Consider the following 13,867-nt stretch of genomic DNA (forward strand, 5'->3'; position numbering starts at 1 on the left):
GGTACTTCCAGGAGGCAGTGTGCTGAGTGAAGCAGCAGGAGGCTGTGAGTGTTAGCGTTTTCTCTTTATTTCACAGTATGTTACTCAGGGGTGCCCTTTTGCTGCTTAGGCTGTTTCTATTTTTCTCACAGGCCGCTTTAACCCAACCCGTTAGTCTGTTTGCTCCTGAGGGTTACTCACAGAGTACTGGATCCATCAACTCTCTTCATCAGGATTTGCTGACAAGATCCTGAGCGGCCTTAAATTCTGTAACATCCAGTGGTAAAGAATTCATGTCTCTGATTCCATCCACCAAGCTCCCGCCACCTTGTCACCAATATCTCTCAAAGCTTCAGGAAACTGGTGATTGCAACTACGACTTGCTCTCCATTCCTGTGTTTTGGTTGAATTTTCCCAGGAGAGCCCAGAGGGTTCAAACCACCAGCAGGTGCTGCCCTCAGGCATTGGTTGTGGGGAGAGATGGAACCAAAGCTGAGCTTGGACTGTGGTACACTGACAATCTCTGTCTTCTCTTAACTTTCACTCTCGTTCTTCATTAAGGAGATTTGCTTTCTTAACTCAAGCCTTTTCTATGCTGACGGATTTTACAGTAGCCTTTTAGTTCTTTGATGAAATGTTAGGTTGAAAACACTTGATTGAGCACACACTTGCTTCTGATGGTTCTAGAATATGCCATTTGTATTCACAAGTTAATTGCTTCTTCATAGACAGACACATACATGGAACAGACTAGAAAATACAGAAGTACCCACATACATTTACAAATTTGTAACTCAAGGCAGAGGAAATTTTCAATTAAGTAGGGAAAAAAAGAATTTCGAGAAAAGTTACCTTTATATTTTTACAAAATAGTAAGTTCCATGTGAAATTTTTCATAATACAAAATGAGAAATGTGTCAGTAGAGAAAAATTAGTTTTTCTAAAAATGATTTATTTTTGAAGCACACATATGTCTCTCTGTATGTAACACATGTATTCAGTGCCTGTGGAGGCCAGATGTGGGTGTCAGGTCCCTAGAGCTGGACTTACATGTGGCTGTAAGCTTCCTGCTGTGGATTCTGAGAACTGAATTCACATTTTTTACAAGAGTGTCTATCATTGTGAACTACTGAGCCATCACCGTTCCAGACCCAGAGAGGTCCAATTCTTACCTGTTACACTTTTATTGTCAAATACTGTCTGAGAACAACCTCAAAAAAATCTAGATTTTTTTTTGGTTGCTATTATTGTTATTTAGATATGGGGATTGAACCCATGGCCTGGTGCTTGCTAACCACACATTCCCCCCTGAGCTCCACAACCAGCCTCAGTGAAGTCATTGTGAAGGTTAATTTATTGAAAACCAATCCTTCCTATGTAGCAGAAACCACATAGATAAGAGAAGGCCAACTCTCACAATATTCACAATATGTGTCAGATAAACAATAAGTCTTCCCTTTATAGGCAATTATTTATATCAATAAGGAAATGTGAGGCTCTGTTAATTCATCTGTGTCAGGAGTTAGCCTTGGGCTACAGTCCTCCTAAGGAGTAGTATGTGTCCCACAGGAGGAGTATGTGTCTATTTTTCCTGAAACAGTTCGGATCCAAACATGGTGGGCAGTCACCACATCACTGCAGCCCACTGAGCTGTGTATGTTGGAAACACCTCAGTGGTGGCATGGTCTGCTTACACTGTGCAAACACAAAGAGAAGAACAAGATACAGATGACATAAATTTACTTCCAAAACACCCAAAGAGTATTTGTATTAACAGTGACATAGTAGGGACGTTTAACCCCTTAGAAGCTCAAGCATTCTGAAAAAAAAAAATTTTTGAGGTAATTTGTCAAAGTTTCTCTGTATATCTTGATGGTTTAAAGAAGTGGAAGAAGATATAGCCCTCTCTTCTTCCATGCTCTCATAGAAAATATTTGAGAAAAACTCAAATTTGTTCAAAACAAAAATCATATTTTTCAAAATCTTTTTTTCAACAAGGATTTTTAACATGGTGAAGCAAAATGAAACCTGAAAACAGGCTCCATTGTAAAAAAAAAAAAAAGTATTTATATTTTATAATAAATGGAAATCTTGTTGCTGTTGAAAATTATCAAAGTGATTTATATTTAGAAGCAAGGCTATAGGAAAAGGAAGAAAAGGAAGGGGAGAAAATGAGGAGGAAAAGGAAAAAAGGAAGGTCAGAGACCCCATGTAAAGGCCAGTTTACAAAGAAAGCTACCTAAGGGCATTGCCCAGCTGCAATGTTAACTGAATGCTCAAATATTCTAGATTATGTGTATGAAAGGGAACTGAGTCTAACAATCATGACAACTAAGCCACAAACATGCCCAAGATGAGTCCATGGAGGCCCCAAAGAAGCAGCACAGGTGTGAGTGTGCGGAGGTGTGCGGGAGGTTGGAACATCCTGGTATATTGTTATTTTCTCTGGCAGAAGCAAGCCCTTAGGTAAGAGCTGAAACTCATTTCAACTCGAATCAACTTGCATTTGGTATTTTCTGGCTCCTGTTCTGCCCCTAGCTGGGGAAATTAGCATTCTTAGGAAGCAAATGTACCTCATTTCTACATCAGGCCACACCCTCAGATGACAAGGAAACTGAGCTGTGTGGGTGAGTAACAAGGCTGAAGGGGATGCTTGTTTGTTTTTCAACTAGGCTGTCTATTAAAATGACCTCGGAAGAGTTTTAAACAATTACAAATATAGGTTATCCCTAAGTGTCTGATTCAAAGGACTCATATGGCCTGGGTGTGGATATCTGAGTGTTTCCTAAAGATTCTGATAACTCTTAATAAGGAAGAGTGTACCGTGAGTCCCAGGATCTCAGAATCTTGGGCGAGTTCTATCAGCATCGGAGTATGATTATATACTATGCCTGCAATGCCTTCTATTTAATAATATTAGGTTCTTTCTTAGCTTCCATTAATTGGTAAGTTAAAAGAAACACTAATTGTTATATGTAATTGTTCACAGAATCCTGTCACATTTGCTACAACTGTCAATGAGTCATTTCACTCACAAGGTCTTTAGAAAATTGCTCTTTTAGTAAGTACAGGTTGTCTCTTAAAGACTCCCTGTCTCCCTTTTCTTACATACATCCTCAGGTCAACAAACACAAAGGGCAAGTGGTTAGTCAGAGTAACACACATACATACACAGTAACACAACTTATAGAATATATAGACATAGATATTCTATACATGTATATACATATATATCCTATATATATATGTATATTCATATACATATAGTGAGTGTAAGAGGAGAGAGAGAGAGAGAGAGAGAGAGAGAGAGAGAGAGAGAGAGAGAGAGAAAATGGGGATTTACTAGAATGATTTATCAGGTGATGCCAGGCTAATCCAACAATAGCTGGCTATGAACAAAGTCCAAGAATAAAATAGTTGTTCAGTCCATGAGACTGGATGTCTCAGACGGTCTTCAGTATACACTGGAATCCCAAGGAAGTAGGCTCTAAAAGGGCAAAGCTTCCTTCTCCCATGTCCTTATATAGGTTTCCGACAGGAGGTGTGGCTCTGCTTAGAGGTGGGTTTTCCCAACCCAAACAAACTGAATTAAAGGTCTGTCTTGCTTATATTCCTACTTCAAGTCCCAGGTTAAAGGTGTGTCTTCCCAGGTCAAGATCCTTACTTCAAGAGTCTGAATTAAAAGTGGATCTTCTTACTTTAAATTAACAAAAAAAATCTCTCACAGGTGTGTTCTCCATTTTTAGGTTTTAGTTAATTCCAGATACAGTCAAGTTGACAACCAAGAATAGCCATCACAGCAAGCCAACTTTTCTCTGAGAGGAGAGTAGTAGCAGATTCTAAACAGTTATTTTTTTTCCGTTGGAGTTGTGTCTGTTGCATCGGTAGAAGATGGTGTCATCGGCTGGCATCTGTAAACACTGGAAACAATACCTTTAGTAAGAATACAAGTAGAAGCCATTTTACTAGCTTCGTTTCAAAAATTAGTGTCAACTAATTCTTCAGTTACTTAGCAGGCTGGGAAAATTGGATGTAAATGAAGTAATAAGTTCTGGAGGGCAGATGCCGAAGGCTTTGTGATTCCTTCTGTTCCATGCTGGGACCCGAGTTTTGGTAAAGCATAATATTAAGGAAAAAAATAATTCCACATGCCAATAGTTGGTTTATACCTAATCATTTGAAAAGATGCACATAGCAAAGACCCAATGAGTGTGGGCTCAACCTGGCACACAGGTGGACTGAGTTTCCTCCATGATTTGATTTTTGGTATTTTAAAAGCATTTTCTTTTATGTTGTTCTCATTCTCATTAGAATGCCTGGAAACCTAATGAAGCTGCTTGTGGTTTTTTACTTGCGGAGTCATTCTTCTTGCAAACAAAATCATATACTTCTATTCAGCATTGTCCCTTAACAATGCAAGTGACTACTTAGTGGCTTTCATTATGTTTAAATTAATATATAAAGAGCTATGTTGGATTTTTGATGTTCCATTTTATTTCTAGTAAGTATTATATACCTTAACTAAAATAAAAGATAACCAATGGTGATGAGCATAGAAACAGAATAAATGTTAGTTTGAAATAGTGCATGTGTACTGGGGTCATGGGATATCATCTATGTGCAAATACAATTCTGTATTAAGCTTTTACACAGCTGAACTATAAGCCTTCCATCTTCTGTAGGAGAAAATGCATGGGCCATTTAGTGAGAGGCACCCACAGTGTTCTCCATTACATTTTCTTTAATTCAGGACTCATTTTCTTTTCTTATAAAGATTTTTGTAAATTTTATTTACAATCCACCCATTGGCCCCCATGCCAGGCTCCTCTCCCACAATTCCCCATCCCATTTCTCCTCCCCGCTGTTCCTGAGAGAATTCTCCCTGCCCCCACCAGGCCTCCTCCTCCCTGGGGCTTCAAGTCTCCTGAGGATTTGCTGCATCTTCTCCCACTGAGGCCAGACCAGGCAGCTCTGCTATATATGTGTGGAGTGCCTTGGACCAGCTCGTGTACGCTGCCTGGTTGGTGACTCTGTGTCTGGGAGCTCCCAGGGAACCACGTTAGTTGAGTTAGTCTTCCTATAAGGTTGCCCTCCTCTTCTGCTTCTTCCATCCTTTCCCTAATTCAACCATAGGGGTCCCTGACTTCAGTCCAGTGGTTGGGTGTCAGTATCTGCATCTGTCTCAGTCAGCTGCTGGTTGGGCCTCTGAGAGGACAGCCATGCTAGGTGCCTGTCTGTAAGCACATCTTAGCATTAGTAATAGTGACAGGCTTTGGTGCCTCCCCATGGGTCCCCAGTTGGGCATGTCACTGGGCCACCTTTCCCTCAGTCTCTTCTCCATTTTTGTCCCTGCAGTTCTTTAAGACAGGAACACTTCAGAGTCAGACATTTTGACTGTGGGATGATAACCCTGTCCCTCCTTTTGAGGCTGTGTCTATCTCCTGGAGTGGACTCTTTGAGTTTCCTCCCCCCACTGTTGGGTATGTTATCTAAGGTCACTCCCATTAAGTCCTAAGAGTCTCTAACCTCCCAGGTCTCTAGTACTTTCTAGAGGGTCTCCCTACCTCCCACTTTCTGAGGCTGCATATTTCCATTCATTCTGCTGGCCCTCTGAGCTTCTCTCCTGACCCATCCCTTACCAGATCCTGTTCCCCCTTTCCCCTTCCCCTCCTCCCCTCTGTAGCCCATATCACCCCCTGTCTGCCTCCCATGATTATTTTTTTTCTCTTCTAAGTGAGATTGAAACATCCTCACTTGGTCTTCCTGCTTGTCAAACTTCTCAAGTTCTGTGGGTTGTATCCTAGGTATGGTATTCAGTACTTTTTGGCTAATATCCACTTATTATTGAGTACGTACCATGTGTGTCCTTTGAGTCTGGGTTACCTTACTTAGGATGATATTTTCTAGTTCCATCCATTTGCCTGCAGGATTCATGATGTCTTTGTTTTTAATGGCTGAAGAGTACATTTTTTTTGTATCCATTCTGTGGGACATTCAGGTTGTTTCCAGCTTCAGGCTATCAAAAATAAGGCTGCTATGAACATCATGAAGCACTGTGCCCTCTGGTGTGTTGGAGTATTCTGGGTATACGCCCGAGAATAGTATAGCTGTGTCCTCAGGTAGTACTATGTCCAATTTGCTGAGGAACTGCTAGATTGATTTCCACAGTGGTTGCACGTTTGCAATCCCACCAGGAATGGAGGAGTGTTCCTTTCTCCACATCCTCGCCAGCATGTGCTCTCACCTGAGGTTTTGGTCTTCGCCATTCTGACTGGTGTATTATTCTTAGATTTGGTCTCTTTATTGTGTCCTGGATTTCTTGGATGTTTTGGGATGTTTGAGATGTTTTTGTTCTTTGTATTTTCTTTGACAGCTGTGTCAATATCTTCTATGGTATCTTCTGCACCTGAGATTCTCTCTTCTGTCTCTTATATTCTGTTAGTGATGCTTGCATCTATAGCTCCTGACCTCTTTCCTAGGTTTTCCATTTCCAGGGTTGCCTCTATCTGTGATTTATTTATTGTTTCGGTTTCCGTTTTTAGGTCTTGGACTCCTTTGTTCAATTGTTTCCCCTGTTTGATTGTGTTTTACTATATTTCTTTGGGGGAATTTTTTTGTTTTTTTCTTTAAGGGCTTTTATCTGTTTAACTGTGTTTTCCTGTATTTCCTTAAATGAGTTATTTATATCCTCCTTAAAGGTCTCTATTATTTTCATGAGATGGAACTTTAAGTCAGCATCATCCTTTTCATGTGTGTTTGGATATCCAGGGCTTGCTGTGGTGGGAGAGCTGGTCTCTGATGTTGTCAAAGTACAACTGGCTTTGTAGGTTATGATCTTGTACTTGCCTCTCACCATCTGGTTATCTCTGGGGTTAGCTGGACTGAGTGTCTCTGGTGCTTGCCTCCCTGGGTTGCAGCACATCTCCTGGAAGTTCCTTGGCCCTGGCTACAGCAGATATCCTGGGAGACCTGTAGTCTGTGGGCTGTTGAGAGGGGCAGACAGGAAGATCTGCCCAGGTGGAGGTACAGACAAGAAGGGAGGTAGGATTTGTGTGGAGGGGAGGGATACTATGTCCACTGGGCTGCTGGTGGGCAGCTGCTGCAGTTATTTGGGTGGGTGTCTTACCTGCTGTCCTGGCTGCAGCAGATCTCTTAGGAAACCTGTAGACTTGCAGTGTTGAGAGAGAAGGGCAGTCAAGCAGATATGTACTGGTGTAGGTGCAGACTAGAAGGCAATTCATGTCCTATTTTCTCTTACTGACCCAGTATGGACAGAAATGTCTGCCATTGTTTTCTGGGTACCTTCTAGCATCAGTAGAAGGGAATCTTTTTAGAACCTGGAGGAAGCACCCACATTTTTGGAAAGTATTCTGTGCCATATCCCCACAACTCTACTTCCTTAAATGTGAATGTTTGCCAATCCCTGCTCTGCTGAATAGGAACTGAATACACATTTAAAATCATTGTTTCACTGTAGGACTAGGAACACCAAGATTGGTTTTGTTTTTCAAATTCATCAAATAGACAATCATGGCCTCTTTCTGCTGGAGTCAGGTTCCTTTGTCAAAACTAGCCCTGGAGTAAAGATAGAGGAACCTGCTTAGGAGATGGGAAGATAGCAGGTCACTCACAGGATGAAAAGACTGAAATTCTTTAGCACTGTGGTTGACTTTGGGGGCAGTGAATGGCAACTATATCTCTTACCAGACACAGGAGAGAAGAAAAGGCTCGTGGGGCTAATGCACGTTTGAACAGAGTTTGAGGAAGTCTGGGGTTCCAGGTGGCCCCAGGCAGGAAATCTCACAAGGTGACAGCATGTGTAAAACCTGGTGTGGGGAGGAGGAAGAGACTGTAGATCCTTCCTCTATATTGCTATGTATGTCAAAGATTATTAGTTCAGTTCAGGAATATCGAATCCTTGGAGTTATAAACTGTCTTATTTTTTTCTATTGCTATAGTGAAACACCATGCCCAAGACAACTTATAGAAGGAAGGGTTTATTTGGGGTCATGGTCACAGAGGATTAGGACTCCATCACTGTCATAATAGGGAGAATGGAGACAGGCAGGCAGGTAGTGGAAGGGTAGCTGAGAGCTTACCTCTGATCCATAAGCATGAAGTAGAGAAAGCTAACTAGGAATGGTATGGGCTTTGAAATCACAAAGCCCACCCATAGTAACAGACTTCCTTCCACAAGGCCACGCCTCTTAATGCTTCCTAAATAACTCTACCAACTGGAGAGCAAATAGTCAAACAGGAGTCTCTGGAGGCCATTCTCATTTAAACACCATATAGACTGATTTTTTTTCACTAGAGAGCTTTACACTTTTACTTGAAACACAGGAACTTAGACAGATGATGGTAGATTTTCTTTACAAAATAAAGAAGCAAATACACATGAAGTTGATATGTAGGATAGGTACAGTAGTTAATTATTTTAGAAAAATTAAATATTATTCTAGAGTGATAGCAATCGCCCAATACAGAAATACTAAATTGATAGAAGAGAAGTGACTTTATGTAGTGAAAATCATTATGATACAGTACAAAATAGCAACAGAGATCACCAGCTAGGAAGAGAAGCAATTTTTTTGGTCTGAGCTAAGTAAGATTTGTGTAATACAAGTATACATAGTCTCTTGATCTGCTATCTAATGTATATTTATTTACAATCTGGCATCATCTAGTCATGTGATATTGGCTGCAGGGCTTTTATATGGGTATTGCATGTTTTATCAGCACAGACTTTCAACTTAATTTTCATTGATAGTGAAATATTTCACCATTTTTGTGCTGTTTTTCATCTGTTCTTGTCCATTTTACAATGCTATAGGAAGTATGCGTAGCTTTTAAACACATTTTTCTACTAAATTACTCTTTGCTTTATGTTGCCTTATTTGAAGAACACGGGGGTGATGTCTTAGTTAGGATTTTACTGCTGTAAACAGACACTATGACCAAGCCAACTCTTAGGACAACATTTAATTGGCGCTAGCATACAAGTTCAGAGGTTCAGTCCAGTATCATCAAGGCAGGAACATGGCAACATTCAGGCAGTCATGTTACAAGAGAAGCTGAGGATTCTACATCTTCACCTGAATGCTTCTAGGAGAAGGCTGACTTCCAGACAGCTAGGATGAGGGTCTTAAAGCCCACACCCACAATGACACACTTTCTCTGACAAGACCACACCTCCAAATAGTGCCAGTCCCTGGGCCAAGCATATACAGCATATACATATACATCACAGAAGAGTTCACCTCCAAATGACTTAATACTTCTCAGATGAGGGTTGAGAGACTCATTGATCTATGCATTTAATGATAAATCATCAAGAGAGAGTTTAACACTATGACAATTTAGCAGTGTAATAATAGTGATAGGTTCTCCCCAGAAGCTGTGACTTGTCTAGACTTCAGTTCTTGGCCTGATAATGGTGCTGAGGTATGGGTTTCATCTTGTGATGTGGTCTTTCAATTCAATCAAAAAGAGGTTGGCTACTCCCGTGATATTTTTATCACTGTAAGCACTCATACCTACTTACTTACTGAGCCATGGTTACCTAACATGGCCAGTGGATGGATTAAGCCAGGTTTGGATTGGATAAGCCACAGTAAGACTGAGACTGTGAGAGTTTTATTGATGGGAATCAGACCTTTTATATCCTTATCAGAAACAGAATATAGTGGTGATTGCCAGAATCAATACAATTGTAGTTGCCAGGATACAATGACATTTGTCAGCTATCTTGAAAGCTATATTATAGATTAATGTCTAAGACCAATTGTTCTGCCAAGCTTCCATGCTTCTTTGACTTCTAAGGGAACACACAGAAAAACACAGAGCAATCTGAACCCTTAACTGCCTGAGGGAGTGCCTTGGTTTCTCAGAAACTGAAAGGCACATAGCACTCAGAAGCCCTGACTCTAGCCTGAAAAACCTATGACATATACCTTTCACAGCAGCTAGGTCAGGTCAACTTCATGGTTCCCTACACACCTCTATTGCACCAGGGGCCACTTGTCAGGACAGTTGTTATTATGGCTTGTTTGGAGGACACTGTGAATGGTATATTTTTTCTGATTTTCTCCTTAATAAGTTTGTTTTTTGTGTGTATAAGTGTTACTAATTGTATATTCTGATACTTTCCTCAAGATATTTATTGGATCCAGTGTGTTTTAAAAATTAGGGCTAAGTATAGAATCATGTACTTTGGAAGCAGGGATAGTTTACTTTCTTCCTTTCTGAGTTCTAACCCTTTGTGGTTTTCTCTCATCGCATGGTCCCAGCTAGAGCTTGAGGACTGTATTTAATAAGAGTACAGAGAATGTGCATGCTTGTCTAGTCCCAGATTAAGAGAAAATGGGCTCAAATTTCTCATCAGCATAGTTCTTGATATAGATTTATATAGTTTTATTGTGTTGTGATATGAAGGAATATCATTTCTATAAGTTTCTAGATTTTTATTTACTTTGAATGAAGTCTTCATCAAAAAACTAAATATTTAAGGAACTTAAAGAAAGAATGTGTTTGATCTAGGTTAGTTGGCACCTGCTTTTATCCCAGCACTCATGAGGCAGAGAAGTAGGTGGATCTCTGTAAGTTCAAGGCAAGCCTGGTTTACGTAGTGAGTTATAGGCCAATCAAGACTACAAAGTGAGATCCTGTCTCAAAAACATTAATATAAATAACTAAATAAATAAATTTCCATTTACTTACTCACTTTACACCCCCATCCCAGCCTGCCTACCCTCACAACCTCCCCCTCCATTCCACTTCCCCTTCTCCTCTGAGAATGGGAGGTTTTTCCTGGGTACCAACTCATCCTGGGACATCAAATCACTGCAAGACTAAGTGCACCTCCTACCATAGAGGCCAGACAATACAGCCAGCCCAGTTACAGGAACAGGATCTATAGGCGGAGAGCAGAGTTAGGGAACGCTCACCCCCTCCCCACCAGCCCTGCTTCAGTTATTGGGGGACTCATATGAAGATCAAGCTGAACATTTGCTACATTATGTATGGAACCCTTAGGCCCAGCCCATGGATACTCTTTGGTTGGTGATTCAGTCTTTGGGAGTTCCCAAGGCTCCTATCCCCTCCAAGACCCTCAATCCTTCACCCAACTCTTCCACAGACTTCTTGAGCTCTGTTAAATTCTTGGATGTGGGTTTCTGCATCTGTTTCCATCATCTGCTGGGTAGAGGCTCTCTGACAACAGTTAGGCTAGACTCTTGTCTGAAAGCATAACAGAGTCTTATTAATGGTTCCAGGGATTGGTTGTTCCCTTGGGATGGGTATCAAGTTGGGCTGGTCATTGGTTGGCCATCTCCTCAGTCTCTGTTCCATCTTTGTACCCGAACTTCTTGTAGAGAGGATAAATTTTGGGTCAAAGGTTTTGTGGGTGGGTTGTGTCCTTATTCCTCCACTTCTGGATCCCCATCCATCACTGCTGGGATGCTGGGCTACAGCCACTCTCAAAAACACCCTGGAGCCTCCCCCATCCCATGTCTCTGGCACATCTTAGGGATGTCTCTCCACTGTCAGCTGCCAATTTCAATTTACTCTCCCACCCCTCTCTCCCCAGCTCTCCCCACATCTGATCCCTCATGTTCCTTTCCCATCGGCTCTCCCATTCAGTTTTCTCCATCCACCTCTGATGACTATTTTATTTCCCCTTCTGAGTGAGATTTAAACATCTTTTCTTTGGCCTTCCTTGTTATTTAGTTTCTGTGGGTCTGTAGAGTGTAGCCTGCATATGCTGTACTTTATGGTTAATATCCACTTATAAGTGAGAACATACTATGCATGTCCTTTTGGGTCTGGGTTACCTCACTCAGGATAATATTTTCTAGTTCTACCCATTTCCTGTAAATTTCATGATGTCCTTGTTTTAAATAGCTGAGTAGTATTCCATTGTGTAAATGAATCACATTTTTTCATTCATTCTTTAGTTGAGGTTGTTTATAGTTCCTGGCTATTACAAATAAAGCTGCTATGGACATAATAGAGCAAGCATCTTTGTGGGATGGTAGAGCATCTTTTGGGTATATGTCCAGGAGTGTTATAGCTGGGCCTCAAGGTTTATAAAAATGTTTATAAAATATATAATAATCCACAAAGTAAGTTAAAAATATTATTTAAAAAGGAGTTTAAAATGTGATAGCATCCAGGCACGAACAACGCCACTGTAGTCTCAGCACTTGAAAAGCGGAGGCAGAATCATCATCACAAGTTACAGGGCAGTAAGAGCTAAAGATGGAAATCCTGTCTAAAACAATGTATAAAACTCTGTCTCAAAGGGGTGTAAAGTGAATGAATAAATAAATAAATAAATAAATAAATAAATAAATAGATGGAGAAAAATAAAAATAAATAGAAATGAAATTTTAAATCATAAAATATTGAGTGGTAAGAGATAGACTTGGCAGCCTACTTTTAGTGTTAGTAATATATAAATACACGGCATTTGAAAGATATCTCAGGGTGGTCAACGGGACCACCTTTTGTGAGGATAAAATTTCATTTCTAGAATTTATAAACTAGTTTATAGTTTTATACACTAGTCTGCAAACATATAAACAGTAACTTTTTTTGAGACAAGATTTCTTTACATATTCCTGGCTAGCCTAGAACTCACTATGTAGACCAGGCTGGCCTTGAACTCACAGAGATCTTCTTGCCTCTGCCTCCTGAGTGGGATTAAAGGCATGTGACACAATGACCAGCTAACAATAACTTTTTCAAAATAATTTAATTTTAAATTATCTGGTCAATTGAGGAAACATTTAGAAAAAAAACTTTCAAGTTGCCACTCTCCTGGGAAAACCATAATATTAAGTAGAATAAGAGAGAAGAGATACTCCGTTATTTCCAGAATGCTTACACTGTGACCTTTTGAGTATAAGTCCTTTGGAAAAGCTCAAAGTGAGAAATGAGGAACAACATTTTACTGAGTAGTAATTAACATATAAATAACCAGATAATTTCAATAAAAGCATCATTAACTGCAGATTTGCCTCACAAGAGGAGAAGACTATGATAAATGAGCAGTTGCCTCATGGGAACATGGAAAGCATGAGACCTAAGAGACAGAGATGCCTTCCGAAGCTTGACGTGACACACACTGGAATCTGGCCATGGATAGAAACGGAAGCAAAAACTTGGAATGAGGTAAATCAACCTTTGGTAAAATCTTATATTTCTAACTTTATTTGATCAAGATAACATCCCTTGATTTGACACATAGTTGTGTTTTGCATAAAGACAGGGATTTAGCTTGAGAATGTAGTGTTGGGCAATTTTACTTATGGAACATTGCAGTCCTGTGCTCACACAAACTCCACAGCGCTGTGTCTAGCAGGTTTGTGGTTCATGGTGGCCCAGAACATTGTTGATGTGTGACTTTTATTTAGACTTAAAACAAAATGTCATCTCATGCTAAAAGTAAACAATGACATGTATGAATAAGTTTTTGACTTTCCTTTGTTGTAAATCTTGGTGTATAGTGGCTGCTCAGCACGTATTTTGTGACAATGGCATGGAAGGTGAACCAAAGGCAACCTCTAGGATAAAAGTTGATTTCGGCACTTTTATGCTACAGTGTAGGCTTACTGAGCTCTGAAATCACAGTGATGTTAGTTAAATGTTTTATAATGAGATGTTAATTCCCAATACTATCTCTGCCTGCATTAAAGAACTTCTTTGTTGTTGATAAACCACACTGTCATTCAAGCAATCAGAATCTGAGTGATACATTAGAGATAGCACTCTAACAGGCTACGGACTTTCAACAAGGTTTTGTTCTTATAGGTTGTGCTCTTGGTTTCATATTTCCACCTCACAGACCCCTTATTAGTCCCTCAACTTGCTTTGTTCTTTGGAAGTC

At 40.3% G+C, this 13,867-nt stretch overlaps 1 protein-coding gene across 1 annotated transcript in view; it reads left to right on the forward strand.

Moving 5' to 3' along the window:
• The first annotated feature begins 3,796 nt into the window (after positions 1-3,796).
• Ankrd26 (ankyrin repeat domain containing 26) overlaps positions 3,797-13,867 on the forward strand; it is a 29,738-nt gene continuing 19,667 nt past the window's right edge. Inside the window, exons 1-2 of the mRNA XM_076938830.1 lie at positions 3,797-3,917; positions 12,993-13,152. Coding sequence (XP_076794945.1) covers positions 13,018-13,152 — 135 coding nt within the window. The 5' untranslated portion in view covers positions 3,797-3,917; positions 12,993-13,017. The remainder of the gene's footprint in view (positions 3,918-12,992; positions 13,153-13,867) is intronic.

Source organism: Arvicanthis niloticus, chromosome 8 (genome assembly GCF_011762505.2).
Source record: "Arvicanthis niloticus isolate mArvNil1 chromosome 8, mArvNil1.pat.X, whole genome shotgun sequence".
NCBI classification, from domain to species: Eukaryota; Metazoa; Chordata; class Mammalia; order Rodentia; family Muridae; genus Arvicanthis; species Arvicanthis niloticus.